The following is a 13,378-nucleotide window of genomic DNA, read 5'->3' on the forward strand; positions in this document are numbered from 1 at the left end:
TATTCCTTCTTCGAGGGTTTCAGAAATAATTTCTTTACTCTACCACATCACTACAATTTACAAGTTGGATGATGACTGGGTTTAAAAAAAATAAATCTAAACAAGTGCCACGCTTTTCATGGATAAAAAAGAACACCTACATGAATGTTTAAAGCCCAGTAATGAGCATGTTATGTCCAGTTTCCAGTCTTTTTGCTCAGCTAAGATAACAGCTAGGTAGCTCTACTTTTATATTTATCGTAAGACGTAAAACTGGTGATGATCTCGTTTAATTTTAAGCAGCATCAAAGAGAATGTTCATCTTCCCAAACTGTCCCAACTATTCGCTCACTTTTAATCACCCGTGGTTAAAATTTAAAGGATGTATTTGCCCAGATTCCAAATGCATAAATAAAGGCCATGTAAATAGTTTGGTTGTACCCAGGGTTTAATAGGAATTTTATAAACAAATGTATAGACACGATGTATATATCTAAAAAAAAATAAGCAAATAAAACCAAAACGTCATCCATTGCTAGATGCCACTAGGTAAAAATGAAGAAAATGTAGTTTCTAGTTGTAATTCAGTTTGGACCTCTGACCTCTGAGTTGTTGGGTTTTTTTTTTTTGTTGTTGTTGTTGTTGTTTGGCTCTGCCTGCTGGAAATCTGTAAAATTAAAATGAGTTAATTTGATAGATCGATGTGATGATGATGCTTTTGTTATTCTGTCGCATTATCATTGCTTCACTAGTTGATAGTAATTTGCTTGGTCTTGTTGGCCATAAACATGAAGTTAATCTTTTTGCATGATGTCAAGTCTGTTCTGTATTTGGTGTAGTGAGCAGAGATTTGCCTTCCAGCACTGTCACATAGAGATGTTAAGTAATAACTGTGCATTTGGCATCTTATAGTGAAGCGTACTGAAGTCCCAATCGGTTTTGTGTTACGTGTTAAAAAGTCGTTCTTAAAAAAAAAACCCTCAGACTATTACAATTACTGTCATTACGCTCAGAGAGAGAAGACTTTTTTTTTAGTTTAATTCATGTGTGTTGAGGAATACCTCCCAAGTTTTGGCTTAAAGTGATCTCAACACCCATAACGGGTATGACTAACTACATAGGAGTATGCTTTCACAGACTACAGGGGCTTTACATTATGTAATATATATGAATATAAACCATAAATTCCCAGCTTTTAAACCAATGGAAAATTTTCTCATGGTCAAAAGTGAGAAAAGCTTATGACAAATACTTCTACCCAAAGATGGTTTTATATTGTGTAACAACTCCCAGACTTTAGAAAAGTCAAGGACAAATTCTCAGTTTATTTATATATAACTCTATTTTCTGTTTTTTGTAGCAGTTTTGACTCCAGGTTAAGTTGGGTTTTTTTTTTTTCAGACTAATCATGAGCAGAAGAAATATCCAGTATCCTTTTCAGTATTGCTTTGTCACATTTACTTGCTGTGCTCCTTGTAGTGTTATTGGAGGTTTAGTCTCATCAAGTTCAGTAACCAAAGTTACTAAAGGGATCTTGGGGTTACTTTAAGGGATCTTGCCAAAATAACAACTGACTACCTACTGCTTTAAAATGCTATAGCTTTTAAACATATGCCACCACATGATATCAAATGTTAATCCATCATGTATGTAAGAAAATCTATGTGATATGTTACTAGAGCTGTAGTTCAAGAAGTTAATTATAACGTCGCTACAAGTAGATAACAATGCCTCTGGACTTTGGTGACTTTATATAAATAATGTATATAAATGTATGCCTTTTATATTTGTGTTGCATATTTACAGTAGCTTGTAAAGTGTAAATAGCTGAACAATTTTAGTTTGCCAATAAAATAATTGTAGATGTTTTTAGATTGTCTTTCTTGGCCTCATTTACCCCTTGACTCAAACAAATTGTTATTTGGACAGTGTGTGTTTCTGTTTTTTTTTTTCTTTTACTATGTACTGCTCTTAATTTGTAGGCAATTTTAGTATTTGATAGATATTAATACAATAATCTGTGCAAGCCTTGAGTCATTCTTCATTTCTTTTTTATATTGCTAGGAAAATGCATTCTCTGTCAAGATGATCCCGCACTACTTAAGTAATGTTAAAATCTGGGCTTTTGGTGATTGGTGGCATCTATGACTGTTAGTGCCTCATCGTGTGTTTTGCTATCTTGGTCTGTTTGTATTGCACTGGCAATATGCTTCAGATCGCTGTCATGCTGAAAAATAAATGAGATCCTTTCCAGATGGTACTGCGTGGTGGATCGAAATCTGTTGGACTTTTTTGAATGCATAATTCCATCCCCAACATTACTAGCTGACATGCAGCTCCGACCATGACAGAATCTCCACTGTGTTTCCCGGATGACTGTGAACACTCACTGTTGGACCTCTTTCTTGAACTCATCTGCACATACTGACAACAATTTGAACCAACATTTTCAAATTTTCAATTTTCACTCTGTAAGACCTGTTGCCGCTGATTTTTAGTCCAGTTGTTCAGTAATTTGTCATGCATCAGCCTTTTCTCCTTGTTGTCTTTGTTTAAGAATGGATTCTTGACGGCCAACCTTCTACTGAGACCATTGCTGACCAGTCCCAAAAGGTTGATTCTGTTCATCTGGATGTAGTGTTTTTAAGTGGGAGAAACATTTTGTCACTCATCCAAGTGACGTGTCTGCAGAAGTAAGTACTGGAAATGCTGCGTCCAGATGAACAGAATCAGCCTTTTGGGTTTTCCTTACCTGGATGATTGAGCATGCATCAAAATATTTCTGATGAGGTTTCAGTGAACACTAACTAGATCAACTACAGGGCCAGATGCATCTCTCAGGTCCTGGGTCAGGTCTTTGCTAGATTTTTTTCCCCTATTTCTTAAGGACATTACATTTAAATACTGTTCATTTGCTGTACATAGTTGGAAGCAAAACATAAATACATAAAAAAAACTTTTGCATTTGACTGTAGATCTTACCAATATTGGAATCCCGGAACCTCTGTTTTTTAAAGGTGTTCAGGCTGTTTTAAAGACAAGCTTATCATTTTAACTGCTCAGTTTTCCTATGAAACTGTTTGTCATCATGAGCCGCCGCTGCTGACCTCATTATGTCAACATACTGCTGGTTTTTACTGTAACACATTAAGAATTTTATTTAGACCGGCACAGGTCTGTGTATTTCTGAATGCTCAAGCTAACGTTACATTTAAGTACTATAGAAATGAACTCAACAGAATATCATCTATATTGACTCAGACTAAAGACATTACAGCAGTAGCAAGGGCCCTGCAGTTAAATGGTACATTAGAACCCAGCAATAAAATGTTTGATTTATTTTTTTTACAAGAGAACAAAAGCCAAGACTGGTAAAATGGCTGTAATAAGCCTACTGTGAGCTGGTATAGTTCAAGATTATTTATTATTTTTAAATGCCCCATTCCTTTATTGTGCTGTGAAAATATTGTTAAAATAAAGAACGTGTCTCTCATGTCAAATAAATATAAGTAGCCATGTTTTTTCACTCTTAGAAGATTAGAATAATTCAAATTATAGCAGTGGAAGTGATTATTTTATCTTAAATTGTATTTGACTTTATATTGGAACTGTCTGTTTTAACATTGTGTGTCTGACAAGGTAATCAGCAACACAGAGGCACCACAAGGGACTGTCCTCTCCCCCTTCCTCTTCACCGTCTACACCACAGACCTAGGCCACTGCACAGAGACCTGCCATCTTCAGAAGTTTTCTGAAGATTGCGGTGGTTGGATGCATCAGCAGGGATGATGAGACAGAGTACAGGGCTGTGGTCGACTCCTTTGTCACATGACGTGAGCAGAATAATCTGCAGCTCACCGTGGCAAAGACCAAGGAATTGATTGTGGACTTCAGGAAGACCAGGAAACACTTGGCCCCTGTTTAATCCAGGGGGTCAATGTTGACATTGTGGAGGACTATAAATACCTCGGAGTATAAGATAAGATAAGATAAGATAACCTTTATTAGTCCCACACGTGGGAAATTTGTTTTGTCACAGCAGGAAGTGGACAGTGCAAAAGTATACATAGACAATAAACTGGACTGGGCTAAAAACACCACAGCACTTTACAGGAAGGGCCAGAGTCGTCTCTATTTTTTGAGGCGGATGAGGTCCTTCAACATCAGTCGGACAATGTTCAGGATTTTCTACGAGTCTGTGGTGGCCAGTGCAATCCTCTACGCTGTTGCATGCTGGGGGAGCAGATTGAGGGTTTCTGATGCCTACAGACTCAATAAACTGATCTGCAAGGCCAGCAATGTTGTGGGGATGGAGCTGGACTCTCTTAAGGTGGTGTCGGAGAGGCGAATGTTGTACAAGATAAAGACAATGTTGGATAATTCCTCCCACCCACTCCATGGCATGCTGGCTAGCCACAGGAGCACGTTCAGACTATGGCCATCTTTCTGTACAACTCCTCCACCTAACACACTGTATACACTGTGATAGCTACACCCTTTTTCCACATGCTCTTCTTTCTTATTCAGATATTTATTAGTAAGTGACTTATATGTATGTATATATATATATATTGTATATATTGTACTGGAGCACTGTAACCCACACAATCTCCCCTGGGGATCAATAATGTTTTCTGATTATGATTCAGATTTTTAATGTAATTGGTTATTTCAGTGGTAATATAATTTGATTCTATATTTTGATATAATTTGATTCTTTATGTTTTGTTTTGGAAAACAGCTTGTGTCCAACCTCAGGCAGTGCACCATACACATAATCTGTAATTTCTATATAAAGTTTATTCGCTGCAATGCCTTTAAGTCTTTAACGAGTAGATAAACTCTATAACTGTGTACGTCCATTGGATGGCGCTGCACGTCAGCTATTCTAGCGGTCTCATTTGGTGCCAAGGTATTTCATAAACATGTGACGACAAGACTCATTAGCCATTTTAACAGCACTCCGTGCATCCTTGACCGGAGAGGTGCCCCTGCGTATCGCAGTTGGTCAGTGAGAAGAGGGCGGACTGCTGGCCTTCATTTCATTTGTCATGCTAGAGTCTGCATCCGCGGGAAATGCAGAGGAATGAGGCTGGCACAGCGCCCACTGCGGTCTGCACATCACACTCCTAAAATCACGCCTCGCTGGTTTGCACATTAATTGGTTTCGCTCACACGAGCTACAGCGGAGAGCTCACCTGATTTAACAGGGCTATCGCGACAAGTTGCTCGAGTGACGTCGCTGCGACTGGTTGACAACTTACAGTTGTCACACGATGATCAGGTTTTTCGCGCGAGCCTAAATACGCACAGAAAGAGACTGCAGCACTGTCGCCACCACCGAGGGACGCGCTGCTTACCAGGCCAGGACTAAGTGAGCCAGTCTACCGTGGAGCAGAGAGCACGGGCATTTCAGTCTGTGGATGGATGCAAGACATCGGGATTTGATAGATTCGACATGGACCACATACAAATCTGAGGTTTAGTGTAACAAACACAAACCCAATAACAACAAAACAAAACAGCAAATGTTCTGAATTCATTTGCCTCCCTTTTGAGCTTCTTGTAGACCAGAAGAGCGGGACCACAGACTTCTTGCAGGTGGATAAGCTGACTTTGTTTGCAAGTAAAAGAGGCTGTTTTTTTTATAGAAGGCAGTACTGGAAGCAAAAGCTGTTCCATTGTTATTCCTGGCATCGGCCGACGCACTAAAACCATCAGCTCTCTGAGATTCTTATTGTTTTTTTCTTTTTTTGCGCAAGCGGTCGGTGCGCCCCTGCGTTTGGATCCAATGGGTTGTACGGTGAGCGCCGAGGATAAAGCTGCTGCGGAGAGGTCAAAGATGATTGACAAAAACCTCCGAGAGGACGGGGAGAAGGCAGCCAGAGAAGTGAAATTGCTTTTATTAGGTAGGTAGGTTACATCTGGAGTTGACTCCTCAGGAAACTGAAAGGAGTGTTTCTTACTCCAGAAATGATCGTGTCACGTTGCCTGTACATAATACTCCGAAAACTCATAAAACCATAAATATTACAAACTACCACAAAGGCAAGTTAAACCTCACTATATCTAAGGCAGGACACTATACACATAATCTTAGCTACAGCATAGAAAAGGGGCCATTTCAGTGCTCATCTGTCTACAGTCATGTTGTGTATTATTAATTAGCCTACACAAGTGCCCACACTATATACTTGGAGATAAGTCAGATATCCTCATGTCAACATGCTGCACAGCTTCTTAGAGGATTGAGCTGGCATTTTTCCCAGAAAGCTTAATTCAATATATTAAACCTGTGGGCATTCACAGGATTACACTTCAGCTCTACTCTTATACTCACATTAATCTCTCTCAAAGGGATACAAGGAAGAAAATGCCAATTTAATAGGTGGCAACAGCAAGGCAACAGTTTGTATCGAACAAATTCTGCATCTTGAAGGCACCATCTCCTTTCCTCCTTCTGCATTTCCATCCTGTGTGCACACAAAGTCGCATACATATGCAAACAGGAAATACATCCTCCCACTCATTACCGCATTCTCACTTCCCTTCTTAACAGTTTCAGCTGTTTAAGTTTGACTCGATCGTGCTTCTGATTGGTCTGTCAGCTCCTTCGAAAGGGATTGCGTTTAATGTCAAGACAAGAGTTTGTGTGAATGCCAGTAGAAGTGGGCATTTTCTGAAAGCTGTTTTGCCTGGCATGATCGCAAGCTTACCAGCAATCTCCCTCCTTACTCCAGCTCTGTTTTCAGAAGATGTGGAAAGATTTGCAAATCATATGGGCGATGTAAAAACATGATAACCAAAAAGACTCCATGATAAGCAAAAATATACCTGCAGGCCACTCTCTCAGTTAATTCGGTTAATTGGCAATTAGTAATTTAACTTGGTTGTTAATATTGTTATTGCTAATATTTATTACCTCTATGGATAGTTTGGATGTTTAAATGGCCTGTATTTGTATAGCGCTTTACTTAGTCCCTAAGGACCCCAAAGTGCTTTACACTACATTCAGTCATCCACCCATTCACACACTGGTGATGGCAAACTACATTGTACATAGCTGCCCTGGGGCGCACTGACAGAGGTGAGGCTGCCAGACACTGGCACCACCGGGCCCTCTAACCACCATCAGTAGGCCCAAGGACACAACGACCGAGGCTGTCCGAGCCCGGCAACCTTCCGATTACAAGACGAACTGCCAACTCTAGAGCCACGATCGCCTTCAACTCTGGTCATGCACACATATTTCAACTAAAATAAAACTGGTTTTTCCTTCTCACATAAATTCACCCCATCTCTTAGAGGAAAAAATAAAATATAAATAAAAAATTGTATCAAAGCTTAATGCAAATTATTGCCTTCTCTTTTTAACTTTTTTAGTTAAAACATCTTTGCCATCAAATAAGGTGTTTAACTACCTGACCTAAGTGAACCTCCTAAAGGCAAACTATAACATTTTTTACTTCTTTCGTTGCACCTACGTGACAGATGCTCATAGGAAAAATACTGAAAGGCTGTGAGATCTCTTTCTGTTTCTGCTGCACAGATTTTGGTAAAGACTTGTGTTTTGTCCATTAAGTGACCATTTTTCAGAAAGATTTTTTACTCCCCATGTTTGGTGGACACTTATCTTTGACCTAATGGAATGGGAATGTGTTGTAATCTCAGTGCATCTTTGTGAGCTGGATGGATATGCTTACGTGCTGTACAGCTTTGCCTTTATGGATATTTAAGCTGATGTTGGGCAATTTACTTTAGCAATCACCATGAAATATTGTATTGTTTTTCTTGGCCTTCATGCATTATACTGCAGGTTGTGGTGTGTTTCCAGGCAAACACAACTCTACAGCACTCTTTGTATGTGATTTTTTTCTTGGTTAGCATCTCTTGCGCTAAATCCAAAGTATTTTCAAACAGCGGATGATGATGTCCTTCAAGGGATGAGCTTCTCACATTCTACCGTGTCAGACGTTTGATTTTTGTTTGATATTTGTCTGTTATCTGTTGAATATCTGACTTTTAATGTAGTGTTACTCCTCCAGACTATACTCAGGAAACTTCAAATGCGCAGTGCAGGGAATAGCTGTGATCGGCACATGAAGGCTCGTCTTCAGGCTGACTTTTAGGAGTACATAGTACTCAGTACTTATTTTGATTTGTGTTGTGCTGGTGGATCATGTATTTTTGTTACTGGTTTAATCACATTCATTTAGTAGTGGGAAGCCAAAATTGTGATCAAGATTAATATTTGATAAAATGTGCAGGCCTGCTTTGTTTGCAGGGATGATTAAAAAACAACAACAACAACAACAACCCAATAGTTCGGAAGTTGGGGGAGCGGTCACTTGGATAGACAGATGTCTGGATGCAGGCAGGTGGTGTCTTCAAGGCCTTACTCGGGTAATAGGACTCACTGAACTGGACCTCTCTGCCACTTGCGTAGATGTTTGTGCTTCAGTTTTGGTGATTGAAATACTAGTGTTATATTAGTCTGTTGCTAAGCACTAATTAGCAGGTATAGGTAGCTGGTGCCCCCCTATGGTTTATGGATGCAGCTTGCTAACCAAGGTTCCTGACATTAGCTGATAAATTAGTAATGCAACCTGTCCTCCAAATATGGTAACTTCTGTCAAAAGACAGCAGTGTTTTCTGTGTCAAGAGCAGCTCAGCTCTCATTAAATACAAACATCTGCTCTTAATCTAGACACGTTCTACTTTTTAAACACTTCTTTTGCTTAAACTTATCATATCTTGATGATTTTTTATTTAGTCTGTTGTAATTTGATGACTGGCTTCACCTTGTCTGACATCTCAAGCAAGCCATTTGCAGACTTCTGTTTGCTCACAGCACCGGTCAGTGGTATTTATATATATCTTTGAATCTTTGTGTCTAATACCAACGTGAGGTTGTAAGAGGACAGTTGACTGGCAGAGTAAAATTGACAGCAACTAGTTCAGAGTCATTTAAAAGTACAAGTACAGTGCTTGGAGCTTACAGCATTTTGAATTTCATTTGCCTTCTTTGGTTTCAGTCCCGTGCTGTGGTTTTCCTAATAAGAAAAGTCAAACTGTCTGCTGTAAAAAGGGCATATATTTATTATACACAGTTTATCAAACATTATGTAACATAGTTTGTTTTTCATGATTCAAAATAATTTGTGGAAACAGATGCAAACAAGCAGCCTGAAGTTCTAAATAGTTAAGTTTACTTACAAACTGCTTAGCAACCAATTAATTTGTCACAGCATCTGAATAAGTATAATAATAATATCAATTAACCAACAATAGTAAAATAGCAGTAATAATAGTAAATGTAGTGATAATAGTAGTCATGCTAGTAATCTTAGCATCATTGTAATGCAGTATATAAAAATATTATGATTAAAATGTATATGTACCTGTCCCATCTAACTACTGGCTAATCACCTGTGCACCGCCTGGATTGATTATAAGAAAGCCTTTGACTCAATGCCCCACACGTGGATCCTGGAATGCCTGGAACTGTACAAGATCAGCAGGACGCTAACAACACTAGAGGCCAACTTCAAGTCAATAGCATAAGTCACCATCAAGTGCATGTTTTACTAAGGAGATCCTCTGTCCCCACTGCTCTTCCGCATAGGCCAAACTCCCTCAGTAAAATCAAAAGACTGTGGTATGGAGCAATAGACACACAGAGTATTGTATTATAGAAAGTGATTAGAGGAGGTATGAAAGATTTTCTATTCCTGTGCTTGTGGCAGTCTATTAGAGACGGAAGGACTGCTTCTGCCTGCCTATTAAGTGGTGCAGAGGGTGTTCAGGATTATCCATGATGGATAACAGTTTGTTCAGCAACCTCCTCTCTACCATAGCTTCATAAAGAAAATGAAAAAAGAAACATCACAAAGCAGGCCGTCCTAGTCAGTTTATTCAGTCTTATGGTGTCACCAGCTCCATCGCTGCTTACCAGCAAGCCATAGCAATACACTCCATTCGCCACAACTGTAGTGCTAGAAAGCCTCCATCATTTTGCTGCAGACATTGAAGGGTATCAAATTCCTTAGGAAATAGAGCCTGCCCATCCTATTCTCATATACGGCCTGTGTGTTTTTCTTCCACTCCAGTTTGTTGCCAGTGTGGATGCTCAGGTATTTTTACTCTTCCAACACATTAAAAGTATTTCTGTAAGTGCTGTGACACTGACTTGTACTGAAGGCCTGAGGTGTACAAGCGAACAGGAATAGAGACAGAAAAGTCCCCTGTGGAGCTCCTGTACTGCACATCACCAAATCAGACAGACCAGTACCCAGCCTCATATACTGAGGCATATCTGTCAGCCAGGCAGTAATCCATGAGATGGTGGACGTGTTTTTGGACATTTGCCCGTTCTCTTAATACCAGTGGCTGGATTGTGCTTTCTCACAATATGAAGTATCTTCTTCTTCAAGTATCTTCTTGGTCCAATTTGTCCATAGACTTGTTTTCCTGTCTCAAGCATAACAGATAGAAGAATCAGATTGATGTGTAAGTAAACAACACATTTGGCCTTTCAACAGCATAAATATTTTACAAGGTGTCCAGAGGAATTATGTCACAAAGATTTTGATAAAAGCACAGGGGGCTGTGTTTGGGACTATTTCTTTGTTAGCCGAGTGGCTTCCCGCTGTCAAGGGGCTTGAGGGAATTTCTTCAAATGGCACAAATGTGGCTGCAACTATATTTTGTGAGATACCTTAACTCAAAATTTCACATGCTACTTATTACACAGTTGTATGCAAATGTCTGATTAGATATATTTTTTTACACCTAAAATTTCATAGAAAAAATTTGGATTGAACTTGAGAAGATCGTTCTAGTTTTCAAGATTAAGGCAACGAAATGAAACACACACTTTGTTGGCTTCAGAGATCTTAGCATGTGAATTTTGTAACGTTAGGCAAGACAGCATCAACATCCGTGATATTTAGAAGGGTGAGGCAGACAATTAGAAAAGAAGAAGAACTGACCAACGAAGGAAGTGAAACTGAGTGGAGTGCAGAGATTAGTAATTAGTAAAAATTTAAAAATTACCGTATTTCCCGGACTACAAAGCGCACCTGAATAATAGCCGCACAAGCTAAAATCAGGGGAAAATCCTGTTTTGTACATACATTAGCTGCACCTGACTAAAAGCCGCAGGTGTTTCAATGTTGACTTATCATATGTAAGAGAATATGCACAAAGCGAATTGTCAGGAAAGAGATGGCTGTTTGGAGACACACCCCTTTTATTAATATTTTGAAAAACAAGTTATGGGTACATATTTACATAACTTTTTAGGTATATGTACAAGTAGCGGTAATTACAAGTACGAAACATGTACTGTGCTTCATAAATGAGTAACAAATGTAGTACATAACAATAACCTACAGCACAGCAGAAAAATAGATTCGGACTACCTTTTAGGCTCAGGTGCAGTGACACGGCTTTAACAAGAAGAAAAGTCAGTCATTCACCACCATATTCCTGCGCACTAAAACCACCAAAGTCCTCTTCTCCAGTGTCGGATACGAACAGGCTCAGGATGGCTACGTCATCCACTCTTCGTTGTCACTTTCAAAACCAAAGAAATCCTCGCTGTCAGTGTCAGAGTCGAACACCCTCTGAAGGGCCGTGGCGGTGTCCTCCTCTCCATCATGCAGCAGTCCAGCCCTTCAAAATCCGTTGGTGATCGTGGATGTTTTCACACTTTTCCACGCTGTCAGATTCCACCGGTGGAGTTGAGCATAACTTGCTTTTCGCAAGTTTATCGCCACTCGTCATCCACGCCTCCCGCTGAACGCATAGCGCTACTTTGAAGTTTGTTTTTCGCGCTACTTGTACGGCACTATGTTGCCTGGCGGATGGACATGTGACCAACATACCACTCTTGAACCCCGATACTGTGTGTCTGATCACATGCCCTTCCGCCAGGCAACGTAGTGCCGTACAACAGCGGAACAAACAAAACAAATCGTCTTATGATATGACAAAAATCATGGACAATCCATAGAAAAGTCGCACCTGACTAAAAGCCGCAGGGTCCAAAGCTTGTGCAAAAAGAAGCGGCTTATAGCCCGACAATTACGGTAATTAACTAAATCACAAAATACAAACTATGACACTTTTCAGTTTAAAAAAGGGTATCTTTCCAGTTTAATTTTTTTTTAAAAACACTGTTAAACCCTTTTAATCGATGTCACTTTTGTGGATGCTGAGTGAATTTTTTTTTTCATGATGAGATCAAGTATTTTGAACAGCATTCCTTCTTTGTTACCTCATGATTTGACAAGGAATCCTCAGTTGACCATATAATCACTGTTTTGTAATTCTACACAGCCGCACTGTATCGTCTTTTATCGTCTGTCTTGATATCAGTTCCTCAGGATGTCAGCAACATCACTAAGTTAAAATAATAAAAATATTCTTGAGTGGCAATTTACTGAAAGCACTGAGAACACGCAGGAGCTTACTGCTTTTTGATTTCTTGACTGAGCGCATATTGCAGTAAACCTAATGGTTGTATTTGTCCAATTTGTGTTTAGAAAAAAAATCATCTTCTTTTGGCAAAGAGAAGATGAGTCACTTGATAGAAATCACTGAAGCATGAAGGAGTGAGTACCAAACTGTCAGGGGAACGGGGCAGCTGTTCTTTGCAAACTGAGTATCTTAATTCCAAAAATACTGTTCATGAAATAAAATTCCCAACCAACTAAACAATTATGTACACTCACCTGACACTTTTCTAGATACACCTTGCTAGTACCAGGTTGGACTCAGTTTAGCTTTAGTGCTTTGTGGCATAAATTTAACAGTGTTGGAAACGTTCCTCAGAGATTTTGATCCATAGTGACATGATAGCATCACTCACTGCTGCAGATTTGTTGGCAGCCCATTTTAGTACAGTACTCACTCTCATGTTCAAGAAACCAGTTTGAGACAATTTAAGCTTTTGTGACATGGTATGTTGTCCTGGTGGAAGTAGTTATCAGAAGATAGGTGCACTGTACTGACATTGTCAGCAAAAATTCTCATGTAGGCTGTCCTGACATTTGACACCACCGCGACTTTTTCTATTTTGCTTTGGTTTTCTATTGTTGGGTTTTAGTGACCTGCGCAAACTGTAACCTCAGTTTCCTGAGAGAGTGGCACCTGGTGCAGTGTGTACTGCTGTTGCTCATCTGCTTCAAGATGTGACATATTGTGCAGTCAGAGATGCTGTTCTGCATGCAATGGTTGTAGCGAGTGTGAAAATCCTAGTAGATCAGCAGTTTCTGTTCTCAGATCAGCTTGTCTGGCACAAACAGCCATGTTGCATTCAAACTCTCATGTTTCAAAACACAACTAACAAATGTCCTTTTACTTGATGGCCTGAGAATGAGCCGTAAAGTAAGAA

General features: G+C 39.5%; 1 protein-coding gene across 1 annotated transcript in view; it reads left to right on the forward strand.

Annotated features, from left to right (window-relative positions):
* The first annotated feature begins 4,916 nt into the window (after positions 1-4,916).
* The window catches only part of gnai2b (guanine nucleotide binding protein (G protein), alpha inhibiting activity polypeptide 2b), a 51,082-nt gene continuing 42,620 nt past the window's right edge, over positions 4,917-13,378 (forward strand). Inside the window, exons 1-2 of the mRNA XM_026167507.1 lie at positions 4,917-5,580; positions 5,742-5,888. Of these exons, the coding sequence (XP_026023292.1) occupies positions 5,771-5,888 (118 nt within the window). The 5' untranslated portion in view covers positions 4,917-5,580; positions 5,742-5,770. The remainder of the gene's footprint in view (positions 5,581-5,741; positions 5,889-13,378) is intronic.

This window comes from Astatotilapia calliptera, chromosome 5 (assembly GCF_900246225.1).
Source record: "Astatotilapia calliptera chromosome 5, fAstCal1.2, whole genome shotgun sequence".
Taxonomy (NCBI): Eukaryota; Metazoa; Chordata; class Actinopteri; order Cichliformes; family Cichlidae; genus Astatotilapia; species Astatotilapia calliptera.